General features: G+C 36.2%; 1 protein-coding gene across 1 annotated transcript; it reads left to right on the forward strand.

Annotated features, from left to right (window-relative positions):
- The first annotated feature begins 17911 nt into the window (after positions 1–17911).
- On the forward strand, positions 17912–21509 carry PIFI (post-illumination chlorophyll fluorescence increase). Its single transcript, XM_059601325.2, has 8 exons — positions 17912–18179; positions 19212–19335; positions 19531–19615; positions 19702–19780; positions 20077–20187; positions 20313–20425; positions 20999–21109; positions 21201–21509. The coding sequence occupies exons 1-8, from the start codon at positions 18074–18076 to the stop codon at positions 21321–21323; spliced, it is 852 nt and encodes a 283-aa protein (XP_059457308.1). The 5' UTR covers positions 17912–18073; the 3' UTR covers positions 21324–21509.
- Positions 21510–21747: the final 238 nt, after the last annotated feature.

Below are 21747 nucleotides of genomic sequence, written 5' to 3' on the forward strand. Positions count from 1 at the left end.
AAGTTGTGACCTTTCGTGGGTCACCTTGGTGACCAACCGAGGTCTTTCAAACTGTTAGAATGCAGTTCTACTTTAATTCGTGAAAGTGTAAGGAGCAGATAGAACACCGATGAACCCACGGGTCAAGAGTTTTTTTTAATAAAAATAAGGCATTCAGGAATTTCACACCCCTCCGTTAGGATTTAACAGAAAATCCTAATGGAATGGGGTAACTGAAATGAAACAAAAGTTCGATGCATCAAAGTGAGAGACTTTGAAGATTGGGGAGTGTTTGTAAAAAGTGCGTAAGTTCACGAGGGGTAAGTGAAGTCTCTCCAAATATTATAATTATTATATAAAAAAAAAATAAGGGCAAGATTGAAATTTCACACCCTTTCGTTAGGATTTCACAGAAAATCCTAACGGATGGGGCAAAGTGGAAAGAAACGAAAGTTGGATACATCAAAGTGAGAGTTTTTGAATAATGGGGGGGAGTCTACAAAAAGCACGAAAGTTTGTGGGGGGTAATTGAAGTTTCCTCAAAATAATTAAAGCAAATCTAACCCTATTAAGGAAAGGAAATAAAGTCCTAATAAAATAAAAATAATTCATAATTTAAAATTGACAATCAGCGAGAATCGTGACAATCTTTCCTTTTGTACTTTCATTGTTTAAGAACGGATAAAATTCTGATCAAACGGCGTTGTTCCAATATTAGTTTTTATATTTTCCTTATTTTCGTTTTTACTGAAAATATAGGTAAATATCGTCCTACATCAAACACCCCCACTTGAAAAAAACTCGTCCTCGAGTTTTCTTTGGGACATGGCACTCGTAGCTCCTCCGCAGAAATATATTTGGAGAAATCAACATAGATTTCACATGTTTTCTCCTTTTCGTCCTTTTCCATAAAAATTCTCCCAACAATTTCTTCATGGACTTCATCTTTAACTTCACTGTTATCTTCCAAAGGAAACCTAATTTTTGTGGTGATTGTGATGAGTTGCACCTGTGGTGGAGGAGGTGGTAGCTTTTCCTCCATTGATGTAGTCGTTGGAATCAATGATGGTGGCTGCACATATGTTTTCTCTGAACACTTCTTTAACCAACTTAACATCTTCCACAACTTCTTCACCATAATTAAAATTTTCTTCATCGGCGAAGGGCCTATTTGGAGAGTTCTGAAGATGATTATGGACATGACAAAAGTGGCTTACATCATCCTCACGGAATCGGTCAACATAAGGATACCGAACGGGTTCCCTTCGGATCCCATAGTCATCTGGGGGTAAGAATTGGGCATTGAGTAACCGCTTCATCTTAGGCCAAGATGTTACGGGTATTTTTCCTTCCCTGAATCGAGAGAGCTTCAACCATTCTCACCAAGCGGATGCTCCACCTTTGAGCTTATAAGCCACCAACTTCACCTTCTTTTCTTTCGGAATACATATGTACTCAAAGAATATTTCTACCTCCATTATCCAGTCAAGGTAATCTTCAATATGAAGATAACCATCGAATGAAGGGATATCAATATTCATCTGGTACTCCCGGGTGGCTCTGCGATTCCAATGGGCATGCATCTGCATGCATTCAAACGACTCGCACAACTGGCGCACCTTCTGTTGCATGATCTTCGCCTTCTGCCGTAGCTCTTGGAATTTGGCACTCAAAGGAGCCTCTAATTGCTTGATGTATTGCCGGTAGTCAGATCTTGAAACAACATCTCTCTCACGAACGACGTCTTTATAGAAGTTGCTGTAGTATAAGTTGGCCATCGAATCCGAATAACGCCAGCTCGGATACCCCATGAATATGGCTCTCGAAAGAGTCCCTCCTTTACAAGCGGCGTTGTTGGAGAAGTTTATCACCTTTACACTAATTGGCCATGATCAGGATAAAGCTTGCTCTGACACCAACTGACGTAGCGGAAGACTAAAGTAATTAATCAAAGAGCAGCGTCTTTGATTTTGTAAGGAGAAGCGTCTTCGTGTTCTATTCAAAAAGATAAAAACAAGCCCGCCGTCTAAAAGAAAGATAAAACTCCGCAGAGTATTTGACAGAAAATTCTCTTATTAGATAATAATTCAATGGATTGAGTTTTACAAAATAAGCAAGCTTCTTTATAGAAGATAAATATTTGTAGAGAAAGTAAACCTACTTCTAGTAGAGAAAGTAAATGCTAATCCTAATTGAGAAAGTAAATCTAATCCTAATAGGAAAGTAAACATAATCCTAGTAACAATAGTAAACATAATCCTAATAAGGAAATAAAAATAATTGGGGAAACTTCACTTACCCCTCCCAAACTTTCGAGCTTTTTATAGACACCTTCCCATTGTTCAAAAACTCTTACTTTGATGTATTCAATTTCAATTTCCTTTCACTTTCTCCCTTCCGTTAGGATTTTGTAGTTAAATCAAACTGTCAAATGAGTAAAAGGCCTTTATACCCCTAATTTTTTTTTTTAAATTCCAAATTTACCCTTATTTATAAATAAAAAATTAGGGAAAACTTCACTTATTCCCCTAGAACTTACGCATCTTTTGTAAACACCCCCCCAATCTTCAAAGTCTCTCATTTTGGTGTATCGAACTTTCCCAAATACCCCCTACCATTAGATATTGGAGTTAAATCAAACGGTAAAATGAGTAAAAGACCTTTATACCCCTAAAATTTTTTAAAATTTCAAATTAACCATTATTTATAAATAAAAAATTATTATTATAATTATTATATTAAAAAAAAAAAAGTTACCTGCACTTGTGACATTTCGATGGGTCATTTGGTGACCCACGGCTGGTCACAAGTTGTGACCTTTCGTGGGTCACCTTGGTGACCAACCGAGGTCTTTCAAACTGTTAGAATGCAGTGCTACTTTAATTCGTGAAAGTGTAAGGAGTGGATAGAACACCAATGAACCCACGGGTCAAGAGTTTTTTTTTAATAAAAATAAGGCATTTAGGAATTTCACACCCCTCCGTTAGGATTTAACAGAAAATCCTAATGGAATGGGGTAACTGAAACGAAACAAAAGTTCGATGCATCAAAGTGAGAGACTTTGAAGATTGGGGAGTGTTTGTAAAAAGTGCGTAAGTTCAAGAGGGGTAAGTGAAGTTTCTCCAAATATTATAATTATTATATTAAAAAAAAATAAGGGCAAGATTGAAATTTCACACCCTTTCGTTAGGATTTCACAGAAAATCCTAACGGATGGGGCAAAATGGAAAGAAACGAAAGTTGGATATATCGAAGTGAGAGTTTTTGAACAATGGGAGGGAGTTTGCAAAAAGCACGAAAGTTTGTGGGGGGTAATTGAAGTTTTCGCAAAATAATTAAAGCAAATCTAACTCTATTAAGGAAAGGAATAAAGTCCGAATAAAATAAAAATAATTCATAATTTAAAATTGACAATCAGCGAGAATCATGACAATCTTTCTTTTTGTACTTTCGTTGTTTAAGAATGGATAAAATTCTGATCAAATAGCGTTGCTCCAATATTATTTTTTATATTTTCCTTATTTTCGTTTTTACTGAAAATATAGATAAATATCGTCCTACATCAAACACCCCACTTGAAAAAAACTCGTCCTCGAGTTTTCTTTGGGACATGGCACTCGTAGCTCCTCCGCAGAAATATATTTGGAGAAATCAACATAGATTTCACATGTTTTCTCCTTTTCGTCCTTTTCCATAAAAATTCCCCCAACAATTTCTTCATGGACTTCATCTTTAACTTCACCATTATCTTCCAAAGGAAACCTAATTTTTGTGGTGATTGTGATGAGTTGCACCTGTGGTGGAGGAGGTTGCATCTATGGTGGAGGAGGTTGCACTTGTTGTGGAGGATGTCGCACTTGTGGTGGAGGAGGTGGTAGCTTTTCCTCCATTGATGTAGTCGTTGGAATCAATGATGGTGGCTGCACATATGTTTTCTCTGAACACTTCTTTAACCAACTTAACATCTTCCACAACTTCTTCACCATAATTAAAATTTTCTTCATAGGCGAAGGGCCTATTTGGAGAGTTCTGAAGATGATTATGGACATGACGAAAGTGGCTTACATCATCCTCACGAAATTGGTCAACATAAGGATACCGAACGGGTTCCCTTCGGATCCCATAGTCATCTGGGGGTAAGAACTGGGCATTGAGTAACCGCTTCATCTTAGGCCAAGATGTCACGGGTATTTTTCCTTCCCTGAATCGAGAGAGCTTCAACATTCTCACCAAGCGGATGCTCCACCTTTGAGCTTATAAGCCACCAACTTCACCTTCTTTTCTTTCGGAATATATATGTACTCAAAGAATCTTTCTACCTCCATTATCCAGTCAAGGTAATCTTCAATATGAAGATAACCATCGAATGAAGGGATATCAATATTCATCTGGTACTCTCGAGTGGCTCTGTGATTCCAATGGGCATGCATCTGCATGCGTTCAAACGACTCGCACAACTGGCGCACCTCCTGTTGCATGATCTTCGCCTTCTGCCGGAGCTCTTGGAATTTGGCACTCAAAGGAGCCTCTAATTGCTTGATGTATTGCTGGTAGTCAGATCTTGAAAACAACATCTCTCTCACGAACGACGTCTTTATAGAAGTTGTTGTAGTATAGGTTGGCCATCGAATCCGAATAACGCCAGCTCGGATACCCCATGAATTTGGCTCTCGAAAGAGTCCCTCCCTTACAAGCGGCGTTGTTGGAGAAGTTTTTCACCATTACGCTAATTGGCCATGATCAGGATAAAGCCTGCTCTAATACCAACTGACGATGCGAAAGACTAAGGTAATTAATCAAAGAGCAGCGTCTTCGTCTTCTACCCAAAAAGATAAAAACAAGCCCGTCGTCTAAAATAAAGATAAAACTCCGTAGAGTATTTGAGAGAAAATTCTCTAATTTGATAATAATTCAATGGATTGAGTTTTACAAATTAGCCTATTTATAGAAGAGAAATACTTGTAGAGAAAGTAAACTTATTTCTAGTAGAGAAAGTAAATGTGAATCCTAATTGAGAAAGTAAATCTAATCCTAATAGGAAAGTAAAACTAATCCTAGGAACAATAGTAAGCCTAATCCTAATAAGGAAAGAAAAATAATTGGGGAAACTCCACTTACCCCTCCAAAACTTTCGAGCTTTTTGTAGACACCTCCTTGTTGTTTAAAAACTCTCACTTTGATGTATTCAATTTCGATTTCCTTTCACTTTCCCCCTTCCGTTGGGATTTTGTAGTTAAATCAACCGGTCAAATGAGTAAAAGGCCTTTATACCCCTAAATTTTTTTAAAATTCCAAATTTACCCTGATTTATAAATAAAAAATTAGGGAAAACTTCACTTATTCCCCTAGAACCTACGCGTCTTTTGTAAACACCCCCAATCTTCAAAGTCTCTCACTTTGGTGTATCGAACTTTCTCAAATACCCCCTACCATTAGATATTGGAGTTAAATCAAACGGTAAAATGAGTAAAAGACCTTTATACCCCTAAAATTTTTAAAAATTTCAAATTTACCATTATTTATAAATAAAAAATTATTATTATAATTATTATTTTTTAAAAAAAGTGACCCACAGTTGTGACCATCCGATGGGTCATTTGGTGACCCACCGAGGTCTTTCAAACTGTTAGAATGCTGTGCGGTTCTAATTCGTGAAAGTGTAAGGAGCGGATAGAACACCGATGAACCTACGGGTCAAGAGTTTTTTTTAATAAAAATAAGGCATTTTAGGAATTTCGCACCCCTCCGTTAGGACTTAACAGAAAATCCTAACGGAATGTAGTGACTGAAACGAAACAAAAGTTCGATACATCAAAGTGAGAGACTTTGAAGATTGGGGAGTGTTTGTAAAAAGTGCATAAGTTCAGGAGGGGTAAGTGAAGTTTCTCCAAATATTATAATTATTATATTAAAAAAAAAATAAGGGCAAGATCGGAATTTTACACCCCTTTGTTAGGATTTCACAGAAAATCCTATCGGAAGGGGCAAAGTGGAAGGAAATGAAAGTTGGATACATTAAAGTGAGAGTTTTTGAACAATAGGGAGGTGTCTGCAAAAAGCACGAAAGTTCGTGGGGGGTAAGTGAAGTTTCCCCAAAATAATTAAAGCAAATCTAACCCTATTAAGGAAATGAAATAAAGTTCTAATAAAATAAAAATAAATCATAATAGAAAATTGGCAATCAGCGGGAATCGTGACAATCTTTTCTTTTGTACTTCTATTGTCTGAGAACAGATAACATTCTGATCAAGCTGCGCTACTCCAATATTATTTTTGATATTTTCCTTATTTTCGTTTTTACTAAAAATATAGGTAAATATCGTCCTACATCAATTGCCCATTAGCATTGTGCTCGCATTATACGATTTAAATGTGTTGGATCACTGCCTATTCGGACACATGATATGAACAAGCAGAATCTAAAATCCAAGAGTCTATGAAAGAATTTGTACCTAAGGAAAGTAAAAGAACATTTGCGCTAACCTCACTGTCATTAGACTCGCCATTGGCCACACTGACTGAATCTGCAGAACCTTGATTCTTCTTATCTTCCAGGTCTTGTTTCATCAACCTGAAACATTTTCTACAGTGCTCTTTCTTATGAGAATAATAGCGCTCCACATCTTTTGCATCTGGCCTAGATTCTTCACCTTGTGCTGATCGCGACTAAGATTGATATTGTTTACCTCTGTCATTCTTCCACTTAAACTTATCTCTTCAGAGCTTTGGCTCAAACCATTTGCCACAAGCCCATCAACATGTTTCCTCCGCGTCAAGTCACCTCCTCAAATGCCAAAGTATCTTTCCCACACAACAATATTGTAACCAAGTGATCATAAGAAGGGGAATGCGACGCCGACGAAAGTATTGATTTATCTTCTTCTTCTTCAATCTTCACTCCAAAATTCAACAATTGTGTATTCAACATGTTGAACTTGTTGAGGTGCTCTAGCAGATCTTTATTTTCTTTCATCTGTAAACCATATAGCTTATTCTTTACGTATAACTTATTCGCTAAATTCTTTGTCATATACATATTCTAATTTCTGCCAAATTGAGTCTTCATTTTCCTCATCAATCACATTGTGAATGACTTCATCTAACAAATTAAGAAGGATCGCATAAATTAAGATGGATCGCACTGGCAGCCTTCACATTCATCTCTTCCCAAACTTCATTTTCCATCTTCTCGGGTTTCTTCACCTTTCCCAATATGACCTCCTTCCTAAATCAACAGATCCTTCATCCTTCTTTGCCAAAAAAGAGAAATTGTTCTTCCCATTGAACTTCTCCACTTTAAACTTGGTACTTAACAACAACTCATCATCAACAGATTACTCCTTATCTTACATACGTGTATATAAGTTAGTTTAGTTTGTTATATCAGCTAGTTAGTTATGTAAGTTGAAACGGTTACGTTAGTTATGTTGTTAGCCTATACTCTGTTAGTTGAGTTGTAAAACAGAGTATATAAACTCATGTATTGCTTTGTATTTTGGCAAGTTAATGAGAACAGTTTTGAGTTCATTCTTCAACCTCTTTCTTTCTTCACAATGTGATATGGTATCAGAGCTTTTCACTTTGTGAAAGTTCAGTTCATCAATGTCGATCCCAGTTTCCTCGATTCCTGAAGCCGTTCCCCTTTCTTCTTCTTCTTCTTCTTCTTCTTCTCGTTCATGAACTTTCTCTCTCAATGACAAAACCTCCAGTCATTACTATTTGCATAATGGTGATAATCTAGGGCTATTGTTGGTTCCTTAACCATTAACTGATGAGAACTATAAGACTTGGAGTCGATCCATGACCATGGCTCTCTCTGCGAAGAACAAGTTGCAGTTCATTGATGGAACTCTTCCTCACTCATCCACTCTGAATGAATCTGAGTTCAAAGCCTGGAAAAGGTGCAATGATGCAATATCTTCATGGATTGTTAACACAGTATCGAAGGACATTGCTACCAGTATAATCTACATCAACAATTGCTAGGATATGTGGTTGAGTCTGAAGGAAAGATTCTCACAGAAAAATGGACCACAAGCTTTCTAGCTTCAGAAAGCTATCTCTAGCTTATCGCATGATAGCATGTCTGTAAGCTATTACTTCACTCGTCTCAAATCTCTTTGTGATGAATTTAGCAACTATAAGTCCTTTTCTCCATGTACTTGTGTTCCTGCATGTTCTTGTGGTAGCCTGAAATCTGTCCATACATTTTGTGATCAACAGTACGTTTTTCAATTTTTAATGGGGCTCAATGAGTCTTTTGCTCACATTAGAGGCCAAATCCTCTTGATGGATCCACTCCCTCCAATCAACAAAGTGTTTTCACTAGTTGTTCAAGAAGAAAGTCAAAGACAAATCTTCATAGGATCTATGAATTCAAACCCTGCATCCTTGATAACCAAATCTGTCCCTACACAGCAGAATAGGTTTCCTAGGCAGATGACTCGAAAGGTTAAACCAGTCTGTACTCATTGTGGTATTTCTTGACATACGATTGATAAATGCTACAAGCTCCATGGCTTTCCTCCTGGATTCAAATTCACAAAGAGGCCTTTCTTTTCCTCAAGTTCAAGTGTGAACTATGCTACTCAGAATCATGGAGAAAATTTTCCTGCAACTCCACAAGTTCCTCAGCTGCCAATTACTATAGAACAGTGTCAAAGGCTTCTGGAATTCTTGCAGACCAATCCTCATCGAGCTTTCGCCAATCAAGTAGGTTCTTTACCTGCTACTCAAGATCACCTCTTCTCTAAGGTGTCAGGTAATGCCCTTGCCCTCAATGTTAAGCATTCTGCTTTTCATTCAAACCTCAACTTGCCTAAACTCAAACCAAATCCAATAGATACTTCTTGGATCATTGATACATGAGCTACTGATCACATGGTTAATTGTGTTTCGTTGTTTACAACAATTACATCTACTATATCTACATCTGTCAAACTACCTAATGGTGATTTAGTTTCTGTCACACACATAGGCACGGTTAGAATTTCAGAACATTTCATTTTAACCAATGTCTTATGTGTACCATCTTTTTTATGCAATCTCATTTCTGCAACAAAGCTCATCAAACACCTTGGTTGTTGCCTCATTTTTATTAACTCTTATTGTTTCATACAAAACCTGATCACTTGGAAAACGATTGGAGTGGGTGAGGAAAAAGAAGGTTTGTTCCATTTGATAGAACCTGCAGGCAAGCTTTCTGCAAACCATGGTGTTAATTCTTCTATTCTCAAAAATCCTTCAACAGACCTATGGCATTTTAGGCTAGGTCATTTGTCTAATTCTAGAATAAATATGTTGCACAATTTAGTTCCGTTCATTGCTGTTGATTCAAATAAAGTCTGTACTGTTTTCCCTTTGGCAAAACAAAAAAAGCTTTCTTTTCCTATTTGTAATAAAACTTCAAAGGCTTCTTTTGATCTCATTCATGTTGACATTAGGGTCCTTTTTCTCAGCAATCTACAAATGGATCACATTATTTTCTTACTATTGTGGATGATTTTAGTAGATATACTTGGGTTCATCTCATGCATCAAAAGTCTCAAGCTAGGTCTTTTATTCAATCTTTCTTTAAACTTGTAGCAACTCAGTTTAATCTAAAGATTAAAATCTTGAAATCTAATAATGGTATAGAATTTCACATGAAAATTTTTTTCTCTTCTCAAGGTACTCTACATCAACTTTGATGTGCAGAGACACCTCAACAAAATTCCATTGTTGAAAGAAAACACCAACATTTACTCAAGGTTGCTAGGGCTTTAAGGTTCCAATCTCATTTGCCTCTCTCTTTTCGGGAAGATTGTGTCTTAACAGCAACTCATTTGATCAATAGGATTCCATCTCCTTTGTTGTCTAATAAATCTCCATTTGAATTGCTGTTTTATGAGCTTCCTTCTTATTCTCATCTAAAGGTTTTTGGTTGTCTAGCTTTTACCTCCACCTTTATCTCGAGATAGACACAAATTCCATCCTAGAGCTACTGCATGTGTTTTCCTAGGTTATCCTCATGGTATGAAAGGATATAAACTTTTAAACATTCATACCAATTTTGTTTTTCTATCTAGAAATGTGGTCTTTCATGAACATGTTTTTCCTTTTGGATCAAAAGAATTTTCTTTCCATTCAAATGATGCAATCAATAATTCTCCTTGGTTCAATATCTTCCCTATATCAGTGATGATACTTGTCACCATTCATCTCCTATTGCAGAAGATCAGTTGCATGATGATCACTCCACTCATGACATAGTTTCTCATGATCATCATTTATCTTCTCCCAACATTAGTCATCAATCAGATTCTATAGCAGAATCATCTATCATCCCAACCGAAACCCTTAGGAAATCAAGCCGCACCAGGCAATCTCCTAGTTACTTGCAGAATTATCATTGTCAACTTGCTTCTTCCAATTCCACTTCATCTGATTCTATGGTTGGATTTTTTGATGACACTGTAATTGATAATGCTAATGCAGGAATCCCATATTCCCTTTCTTTTGTTTTGAACTATGACCATTTTTCTCCTTCTCATAAAGCATTCAGTTTATCTCTTATTTCCCACAAAGAAACAAAATTTTTTCATCAAGCTGTTAAGTTACCTGAATGGCGTGAAGCTGTGCAAGCAGAACTTGATGCTTTGCAAGCAAACAACACATGGGTGTTAACCTTTTTACCCCCCGATAAGAAAGCTATTGGTTGCAAATGGGTGTATAAAACAAAGCTCAAGGCTGATGGCAATATAGAGAGACACAAGGCTAGGTTGGTGGAAAAAGGGTATACTTAGAGTGAGGGTTTAGATTATCATGAAACATTTTCCCCTGTTGCCAAACTTACTACTGTTAGATGTCTTTTAGCCATTGCAGTAGCTAACAATTGGTTCCTTCACCAATTGGACGTCAACAATGCCTTTCTTCATGGAGATCTTGATGAAAAGGTGTACGTGACTGTTCCACCTGGTTTTTCCATCAAGGGGGAGTCACAGGTGTGTAAATTGACAAAGTCTCTATATGGATTGAAGCAGGCTTCTCGCCAGTGGTTTTCTAAGTTCTCCAATACACTGGTTGCTCAAGGCTTCATTCAGTCTAAAGCTGGTTATAGTCTTTTCACCAGAACTGAGGGTTCGATTTTTATTGCCCTTTTGGTTTATGTAGATGATATTGTCTTGGCTAGTAACAACTCTGCAGCCATCAAACAGTTTACTTCTTCTCTCAATGAGAAATTTAAACTTAAAGACTTGGGGAAGTTGAAGTTTTTTCTTGGCTTAGAGGTAGCTAGATCAGACAAAGGAATCTCTTTATCTCAAAGGAAGCATGCGTTGGAGATCCTTCAAGATTCTGGTTTATTGGCTTCTAAACCATCTAAATTCCCTATGGAACAGAACCTCAAACTTTCTAAGGATGCTGGTTCCTTATTGGCAGATCCAACTAGCTACAGACGTCTCATTGGCAGATTGATTTACCTCACAATCACACATCTTGATTTAGCTTATGTGGTTCATACTCTGAGTCAGTTCATGGATCAACCCCGGCAGCCTCATTTAGATGCTGCTCAAAGGGTGTTAAGGTACTTAAAGGCTTCTCCTAGTCAAGGGTTATTCTTTCCTTCTTCATCAGATCTTCAGGTAAAAGCTTTTTGTGATGCTAATTGGGTTGGCTGCTTAGACACTCGAAGGTCCATCACTTTTTATTGTATTTTTATTGGTGATGCCTTAGTCTCATGGAAGTCCAAGAAACAACAGACGGTCTCCAGATCATCTGCTGAGTCTGAGTATAGGGCTATGGCATCCACTTGCTGTGAGGTTACCTGGCTATTCAGTTTACTCAAGGATTTACAAATCCTTCATCCATAGCCTGCAGCTCTTTTCTGTGACAGCAAGGCTGCAATTCATATTGCAGCCAATCCAGTATACCATGAACGCACCAAGCACATAGAAATCAACTGTCACCTTGTTAGGGAAAAGATTCAACAAGGTGTTATACATACTTTATATGTTTCTTCTGCTGCCAACTTAGCTGATATATTTACCAAGCCTCTTGGTTTTGCACAATTTAGTGCTTTGCTATCCAAGATGAACATACTCAATATTTTTCATCTTGAGGGGGAGTAACAGCAGCTCATCATCAACAGATTACTCTTTCTTATCTTACATACGTGTATATAAGTTAGTTTAGTTTGTTATATCAGCTAGTTAGTTATGTTAGTTATGTTGTTAGCCTATACTCTGTTAGTTGAGTTGTAAAACAGAGTATATAAACTCATGTATTGCTTTGTATTTTGGCAAGTTAATGAGAACAGTTTTGAGTTCATTCTTCAATCTCTTTCTTTCTTCACAATTTGAAAGTACTCGCCATATTTACCATCAATTTGAATCCCGAACTTGGTTCTGATACCATTTATAAAAAAACGATCACAATTACAGTAAATAAGGCAAGAACAATCATACCAAAAAGAACATCAAGATTTAAGCGATTCCCTTAATGTGAGGTACATCTACTGGCGGAGGCGACTACGAAAAAATTCACTATGAAAGATGGAATACAAAAATGTAGAGGAGAGAAAATCACTCAAAACCCAAAGCCATAATACATCAAAATATCACTATCACACAATAGATATTATTCTCCCAAAGAGAATATAAAAGACAAAAATATAAACTCTTCTTTTATTGGGACAAGACTATAACTAATCTCTATTTTTCTCTCTTTTACGGGAGCACCATTTCTTTTTCTATCTTATTTTGGCTCCTCCAAAACCATAGCAACCCACTTTTTCTCTCTTTTAGCATACACAGGAGCCCACTTTTTCTCACCTTTAGCAACTAGCCATTTTGTGAGGCTCTGATATATGATGTACTAAACAGAAGGACGCATGTCCTTTCATAAAGTGTGAAAGTCGGTTGGCCAAAATACAAGTAATATATGATCGACATGTAATTGTAAAACCAAAAAGCCACACGATGGGTCCCATCTACTTGATGGGTGAAAGGCACCCATGTCAACATTAATCATATGCTATTGAAGCACGTTATTGATACTGATGTAGGACACTTTCAGAGGTCATTTGCATTAAGTGCATGTAAGTGAAGGTAAAACCCACTCGACCAAACGGCCCTCAAGCTGACCCGGCCATAAAAGTACAAATAATTGCTTTTAAAATTAGTAACAATATCATTTTTTGAAATTATGAACGGGTCGGATTGGAATTCAGTACTTCAAAAAAAAAATAGGGCGAACGAAAAAGGTGCAAAGATAAAAGGGCTTGCATTACCATTCCAAGGAGATTCAAAAGACAACATAGAGGCTAGGGTCTTTTCAAAACTATTTTCATATGAGAATACATTTGGTCCGGATGGGCTGTAAAGTGAGCTTTTACAGTCTCTCAATAAGAGGTTAACACATCATCTAAATGAAAGAATTCAATATATATTAAATGTTAATTAACAATAACATTAGCAGCGAAAATAGTTTAATATATATGTACCTCCGGCCATTGCTTTGCTTAAGCGGCTTGAAGAACAACTCCACAGCGACCAAACTAAAAACTAAAAATATTGAGAGGTTTTTCTGACCTATGCCTACCAGTGAGTGCCAATTGATGAAATACACATGTCTTATTTATAGGTAGGTCAGGGGACCCTCAATTAGAGCTGTTACCTTAATTATTCCTCCCATCAAGGACAAAAAATCAAATCAATACAGCTAATTGATTCCACAAAAATAAAATCATTAATGAAATCAAATACTTGTTCCACAAGAATTAAATCAGTGATTTAATTTAGAATATTTGATTGAAATCAAATACTTGTTCCACAAGAATTAAATCAGTAATTTAATTCAGAATATTTGATTTACACAATAAGCTTTAATTGGAATAAATTATTGAACATCGTAATTTTATAATTACAATAATATATGTAACATAAAGGACATACTTTAAATGAAATTTCTTACACTAAAAACACCAAAAGCAATAGATATGAAATAAACAAGAAAACATTGGATTGTTTGCTTATATAACAAAAAAGGAATCCAGTTTCACTTATCCCCATGTGTCTTGCTCCTATGTGGTTAATAGCCAGCGAAATCGTTGCCGAAAAAGAAGTGAAGATTGAGAGTCGTGAGGTTGGAGAGGCAAGACCAGTCGCATTGATTGGAGGTGGAGTTCCTGGTTGTGTCTAAGGCGGCTTTGAAAGCCATTAAAGCTTCCAAATCTGGATTTGCATAAGCTTTGGAGTGAAACAAGTGAATGATGAAGAGGATGAAATAATTTGTTGATGGCTACTCAATTTGTTGTCTTCAAGTTCAAAGAGAGAGAGAGAAACCGGACCTACATATCTGGCTATACCATGAAGGGAAAAGGCAAAAGTGCCCCAATTTGTTGATGGATTGGCTGCTTTTATCTTTATTTTATTTGTTGTTTTTAGCTAACGTGTCAAAGTTTTATTGGAGACTGTATATATAAATGGTTTTTACAGATGGTTCAGATAGTAGAGGCTCTCTTTTCATATATTTTCTATCCTTATTTTAGAAAATAATTTAAATAAGTTTCTTTGTATGAGGAGATTATAGAGTTTTTGTTAGCTTATTAAGACTTGACCATGATATTTGATGTTTATTTGGGATCTTTATTATGTTTGGAGTTTCTTTACTTATTGATGATTTGAGGATATTTTGGGAATTCTGATGCTATGTTTTTTTTTTCTTAAGTCATTTCACTTTGAGAGATTTAGTATTTGCTCTAGATATTTAATGGTTAATGGACTTATTTAGATATGTTATCTTGTATTAAGTTACAAATATTTCTGCTGGTATTTATACAAAGTTAACTAGTTAGTGATTCCTTATTTATGTTGTAAATGATTCTATGGAAGGCAGGCCGAGTTAACTACAAATTAGTTATTCTCGAGAGGGTTACACGGCAAGGTCTGATCCGTGGGTTTCGTGACCCACGACAATGGGTCACCCCGTGACCCACATTGGGTCACAACCATACCCACACCCCATCATGTGTCTACTAACCTAAGACAGTGGGTCAGAAGGTGGATCTGGTGATCCACTAGACCTTTATTTTTATTTTTTATTCATTTATTTTTTTAATTTTTTAAATGAAGGTATTTTTGGAATTCTACACCGGATATGTGACATTGCAAAATATTATATTCAATACATTAAATTGATAGTTTTTGAACTTTTGGGAGGAGTGAGAAAATTGCAAACATGATGAAAGTTTATCCAGGTTAAGTGAAGTTTCCTCTTCTTTTCTTTTTTTGTTGAAAATGAGATCTTATTAAAAGCAGTTATCCAAGCCATTCCAACTTACATGATGAATGTATTTCTCCTGCCAAAGGTTTTGTGCAAGGAGATCAATGGATTGATGCAACAACTCTGGTTGGGGCATAAAGAAAATGGTTATAAGATTCACTAGATGAGTTCGGAAAAATTGGACTCTTCAAAGCTCAAGGGTGGTATGGGTTTCCGGGAGCTATTATGTTTTAACAAACCTTTGCTAGCAAAATAGTGTTGGCGAATTCTGCAAAACCTCAACAGTTTGGTGGCAAGGATAATGAAGGCTAAATATTTTCCAAATGCGTCATTGATGTATGTTTCTCTATACAAAATGCCATCTTTTGCATTGAGGAGTATTTTCTCGGCTAGGGAATTGTTAAAAGAGGGACTGATATGGAGAACTGAGAACGGAGAAGATGTTAACATATGGGGGGATAAATGGATACCTACAGCATCAACATATGCAGTTCAATCACCAAGAAGATTACTTCCAAAAAATGCTAAAGTTGCTGAGCAAATAAGTGGTGGAATGTGCCTCTAATAGCGAATTTTTTCTGGGTGGAGGAGGTCAGGATAATATCCAAAATTCCACTTACCAAATAAGGACATAAAGATGTGATGATTTGGAGGGGTACCACAACAGGTGAATTCTCTGTCCGAAGTGCTTATCACATGGAACAAGAAAGAACAGAAAGGCAGAGAGGGGAGGGATCCACATGCTCGAAAATGAGTAATTTTTGGAAGACAATATGGAGCATGAAGGTACCCAATCCGGTGAAGATGTTCATATGACGGGCTTGTAACAATATTCTTAGGGGTGAAAAGGTGATTAGTAAAATCCGCTAACCGCCTATACGTTAATAACTTTACTAACCACTAACAGCTTTTTAAAGAAAAAATTAAAAAATAAAAAAGTTAATTTAAAAAATAAAAATAAAATAAAATCAAAACAAAACAACATCGTTTTTATGGTAATATGATAATACTCTGCTACATATGACATTATTTATATATTCTTATATATATTTAAACACAAAAACGATGTCGTTTCGTGTATTTTTATATATATAAATATAATATATCTAAAGGCGGTTAGTGGTTAGAGGTTAACAGTTAGTACGGTTAGCGGTTAGGGGGCAGTTAATAACTCCCAACCATTTCACCCCTAGGTATTGTCCAAAATTCCTAAGTATTTTTTGTCAGGTGGAAGAGGAAACGACAAAGCACACATTCTTGGGGACTGCCCTTCAACGAAAGATGTTTGGGGAGCATGTGGGAGAACTATACAAAAGAGTCCATGGACTGGAAAGAATTTTGTAGAAATTTTGATGGACAATGGAGGAGATAGAATTTCATGCCGTGATTGCCCAGAAAATATGGTTCAAAGAAATACAGTGGTGCATGGGGGGAATTTTACTCATCCAAATCAGTTGATTCAAGGGGCGGATATGTTTCTACAAGACTACAAGGCTGCAAAATGCCAATGAGGTGGCACACAACTTTTCTCCCATAATTTCAGTCCCAAAGAAGTGGCAAGCTCCTCCTAATGGAATGTATAAATTAAATTGGGATGCAGCTATAGATTCCAAAACTCGCCGTATGGGCATTGAAATAATTGCAAGGGACTTTGAGGGATATGTGATTACTACAGAGGGGCAAACAATTTGTATAGCACAGGACCCAGTGGTGGCTGAAGCACAAGCAACATTGAGTGCTGCAGAATTTAGTCGAGACATATGGCTTCAACGTGTTATTTTGGAAGGAGATTCCTTACAGGTTGTCAATGTGCTCAATGTAAATGATCAAAATTGGAGCAAATATGGGCAAGTGCTTGCAGATATCAAAGTGGTGTTAAACAAATTATGGCAATGGCAGATTCAGCATACTCGAAGAGAAGCAAATTAGGCGGCTCATGGACTCGCCGAAGCAGCTACTTGACAAGTGATGGATAAGGTATGGATCAACGAAATCCCGGAGGATATCCGTGATATTGTAATTTTATAGCAAAGTGCTCTTGTTTCTTAGGAGTTGTTTGCTCTTGATGTGTTTAGAGTTTCCACGCTCTAGATTATCCATTTAAAGATGAATAAAGTTCAAAATGTTCAAAAAAAAAAAAAAAAAAAACTAGATGACAACCAAGATGAGTTTTAATAAAAAAAATCACACACACATACACACATCTCAAACATCTTTTTCCCAAGTTGCCATCTACAATTTCACTCATCTCTCATCCATCTTTATATATATATATATATATATATATATATTTCAAATTTTATCATTGAATTTATAGTCCTATAAATTCAATAGTAAATTTAAAATAAAAAATGAACGAGAGCCGGAGAAATAGTAAAATGCTTTTCTTTTTTTTTTCTCATCCATATTTTTAAAAAAAAATCTAGGGGGTCTTATAGATCTAGTGGGACTCTGCACGTCTATAGCAAGTCTCTTTCTATAAATGTCTTTTCACAAATAAGAAAATAACCCAATTCAAAATTATGTACTGATTATTTGATTTTATACTACATTTCCAGCAAATCCATATATAAATATATAAGGGATGTTTGGTTTTTGTCTGTTCTTACTTGCATAGATAGATATTTTTCCAGTTCTGACTTGTATAGACAGATATTTAGGAACACTGCGCGTTTGTGGTCGTGCGCGTTTGCTTCTGTAGTTCTCTCTATCTCTAATATATCTTAGCTATTATCTTCGCAGAAAAGATTGAGTTTCAACTCTCTCTTTCTCTCTCCCTCTCTCTCTCTGTGTCTCTCTCTGTTTGTTGGAGAAGGCATTGAAAGTGTGAGAAATGGCGGCTGTGAGTTCATCAATGGTTACATCTTCCACTCAACCTTTTCTGGGCGTGCAGTCTGCTTCTAATAGTAGTACAAGTCGACCTGTTTCAAACATGCTTGGTGAGTCTCTTTGCTTTGGTTTCTATTCAACTGCAAATTCTTTAGGGTACTTTTTAACAACCTTTTTTTTTATATTTTTTATTTTTTGCTTCTGAAAATTGTGATGTATAACTATGGGAATAGAATTTTTTCACCTCACTTAGAGATTTACATTCATACTTCATGGCATCACAAAGAAACTTTCATTTACTAATCATCAATCTCTTCTCTTAGATTTCTTACTGACAAATTTGTACTGAAAAGGGTTTGAGAAAACAGTTCTGAAATGAGAAGATGCTGTCTTTATGATTATAAGAAAAATTGGATTGAGGTGTTTGTAATTTCGATTAGCTGCTTGCATAAAATATCGTCTGTCAAATACTCAAAGTAAAATGAACTGAATTGATTTATTTGTTGAAACATACCACTTATTTATAATTGGTTCTATGTTTTCTGTAGACGGTTATGCTTCTTAGTAGCTATTTTCCATTCTGCTTTGTATCATAACACTCCAAGGATCATGAAATTAAGTTGCTACTCAATTTGAGATCCATCAAGAATGCAAGCTTTGTGAAGCTCAATCATGAGCATGTGTAATTAATTAACCATATCCTTTGCTAACTATTTGGATATATATGATGTCATTATGTGTTACTAATTTTCTCTCCATTAGGACCTGTTTGGATGTGCGTTTGAGAGATTTAAAAGTGCGTTTAACACTCATGAAACCCCTTTGAAAAAAAAAAAAAAAAAAAAAAAAGAAAGAAGTACCTATTTGATAAAAAGAATTAAATGCGCTTTTAAAGGTCGAAAAAGCTTAAAATGACCAAAACCCACTTTTGGCAAAAGCTTAAAAATGAAGCTTTTGTCAAAAAGTAATTTTTGACTTAAAAGTTCTATTTCTCAAATGCAATCCCAAACATGCTCTTAATAATCTATCTACAAGCTGGAAACAGGACTGTTCTACCCAAAAGTCGAATGAACAAATAGCCAGAAATTTATATCCTAGACTTCAAATGCACAACAGCTTCATAATTTGTGTTTTTTATGCAGCTAGCAATTTTATTGGTTCTTCCCTGCCAAGGTGTTTCCCTAAGAAGAAGAGAGTTGTCAAGAGTAGCGGGAAAGTGAGAGCTGTGGCAGCTGTTGCAACTCCTCCTGCTGAGGACATCAAAGAGTATGCTTTCATGAATGTTGCTGTCATAGAAAGTCTTATTCCTAAACAAAATGGCACAATGGTTTCTTAGATTCTTTGGAAGTATATCTTTTAATCAACCCCCACCCCTCCCAATTTTTTAATTTTTTTTTCATTGCCTTATTTTGAGAAAGTGAGTTGTGATTATGGTGCTATTTTCAAATTCCTTCGTTTCAGGTTTACCCTTCCTACGTGGGCTATGTTTGAACTTGGCAAGGCCCCTATATATTGGAAAACCATGAATGGTCTTCCTCCTACTTCTGTAAGCCTGGCATTGCTGCTGAATTAAAAGTTCAGTGGTGTTTGGGCTTTTCTTGGTTATCCTGTTCTAATGACATTGTTTGACAGGGGGAAAAGCTAAAGCTTTTCTACAATCCGGCTGCAAAGAAGGTTGTTCCAAATGAAGAATTTGGGATTGCTTTTAACGGTAATTTATGATACACTAGCTATATGACCTCATACTATCTTGTAAATCCTAACCAGTTTTCTTGTCCATAAATTACCATTTAAAGCAGGCACAAATATGAAAGGGATTAAGAAAACAGAAGCTTTATCAATGAGTAGAAATGTGTCATTTTAATTTTATCAGTGAAAATATATACATTGAATCTTATAAACATGAAAACCAATTGAAACTGCAGTTGGATGGGCCTCTGCTTCTGCTTTTGCAACTATTGAGTTACAGTTCAATCCAATTGACTTCTTGAGTCGCTTCCTCTGCAGGAGGCTTTAATCAGCCCATTATGTGTGGTGAGCCAAGGGCAATGCTTAGGAAAAACAGAGGCAAAGCTGATCCCCCTTTTTATACCATCCAGATATGCATTCCTAAGCATGGTTGGTACCCTTTTTTTTTTTTTTTTTCTGAGCAAGTGTGTGTTGTTGGTAATTGTTCACTGAAATATCTTGCTTTCCACTAATGTATATTTCTTTCTTGTTATGAACTTATTGTCTTTCCACAGCTGTGTACTTGATCTTCTCATTCACAAATGGAGTTGAATGGGATGGTCCTTACAAACTGCAATTTCAAGTTCCCAAGGGTTGGCGAAACAAACCAGATGGCTTCTTTAATGAGGTATCATATGACACATTCTGTTTGCAGCCTGAGTTTACTGCCTCTTGCTTAAAACCAGTTACTGTAAGCTACCAAATTCTTGTTGAAAAGGAAGATATGAAATGGAAATGAATGTGAAGAATATGTCATGTCACAAACGCTTTGGGTGATATCAAACAAAAGTGCAAGACAGGTCAAAAATATAGGGTTTGATAAAAACTTTTTATAGAGTGCTTTTTTGCTTTTTGGTTAAAAACGTGTTCTAATATGTCATAAAAGTGAAAGTAGTTCTAAGTAATTTATGTTTTGCTTTTTAGTAGCAAATCCAAAGAACGTTATCAAACCCAAAGTAGTTCTGAGGGTTTTTTTTTGGAGTTTTGGTTGAAAAATGTTTTGATGTGACATAAAGGTGAAAGAAGTTCTAAATTTTTTGTGAGTGTTTTGTAGAGAAAGTTGTTTGTTAATGTTTTTACTTTTTAGGCAGAAAAGAGAAAAGGAAAAAGGAAAGGGGTTGCTTAGAATTACTCAAACAAAATCATCTCCAGCAATTTATTTCATAAACTGAAAATGAGGTCTTTGCATACCTAATCGCAGGGTCTAACAGAAGAGTTAAGTAAAGAAGGTGCATGTGAGAGAGCAATCTTTCCAGACACAGATCTTGTGGTGACAAGATGTGCTATGATTGGAAATTTGACAGTTGAAGGGGTAACTATATATAACCTCTTGATCAACTCAATCTGAACCATCCATTTCAGTTTGTTAACTAAGTTTGATGGAAACAACAACATTAATGCAGGGTGATCGTTGCAATCTGGATCTCGTACTAGGATGCACAGATCCTAGCTCCCCCCTCTATGACCCACTTGCTAATGTAGATGATGGATCCTGCCCCATTGATTTAGAATCTGATCTGGAATAGTATCATCCACTCCAACACCTCATCACACGTAAATATCATGATGGATGCTTGTTACAAGCAAGGTTTAGAATATATACAGGTTAAAAACACAAAAGCAATCTTGTTGGGTTAACTAGAAAAGGGATAGACTATTGTTTTATACTGGGTTTACAATTTCTAGTATATATGATTGTGATTTGCCAATTATCTCGTACACTTTGATGGACCAGGATTCTCTCCGGTGCAAATGCATGAACTCAAGAGGAGCGAGTCCTTTATACTATAAGGGTAAATTTGTCATTTCATTTTTTTTTACAATTTTGCCCTTGTGTTACAAAGGACCGACTCCTCTTTGAACTGAAGAGGATTCAAATTCCACTTTGATGGACCAGTATCCTCTCCAGTGCAAATGAATGAACTTGAGGAGCCAGTCATTTATACTATA

This window comes from Corylus avellana, chromosome 6 (genome assembly GCF_965113065.1).
Source record: "Corylus avellana chromosome 6, dhCorAvel1.hap1.2, whole genome shotgun sequence".
Lineage (NCBI taxonomy): Eukaryota > Viridiplantae > Streptophyta > Magnoliopsida > Fagales > Betulaceae > Corylus > Corylus avellana.

Bases quoted from the DNA above. Each gene is read 5' to 3' on its own strand.
- PIFI (XM_059601325.2), top strand. From the start codon at position 18,074: ATGGCGGCTGTGAGTTCATCAATGGTTACATCTTCCACTCAACCTTTT. The intron at 18,180-19,211 runs GTGAGTCTCTTT...TTTTTTATGCAG, and splicing joins ACCTGTTTCAAACATGCTTG to CTAGCAATTTTATTGGTTCT. The intron at 19,336-19,530 runs GTATGCTTTCAT...CCTTCGTTTCAG, and splicing joins CCTGCTGAGGACATCAAAGA to GTTTACCCTTCCTACGTGGG.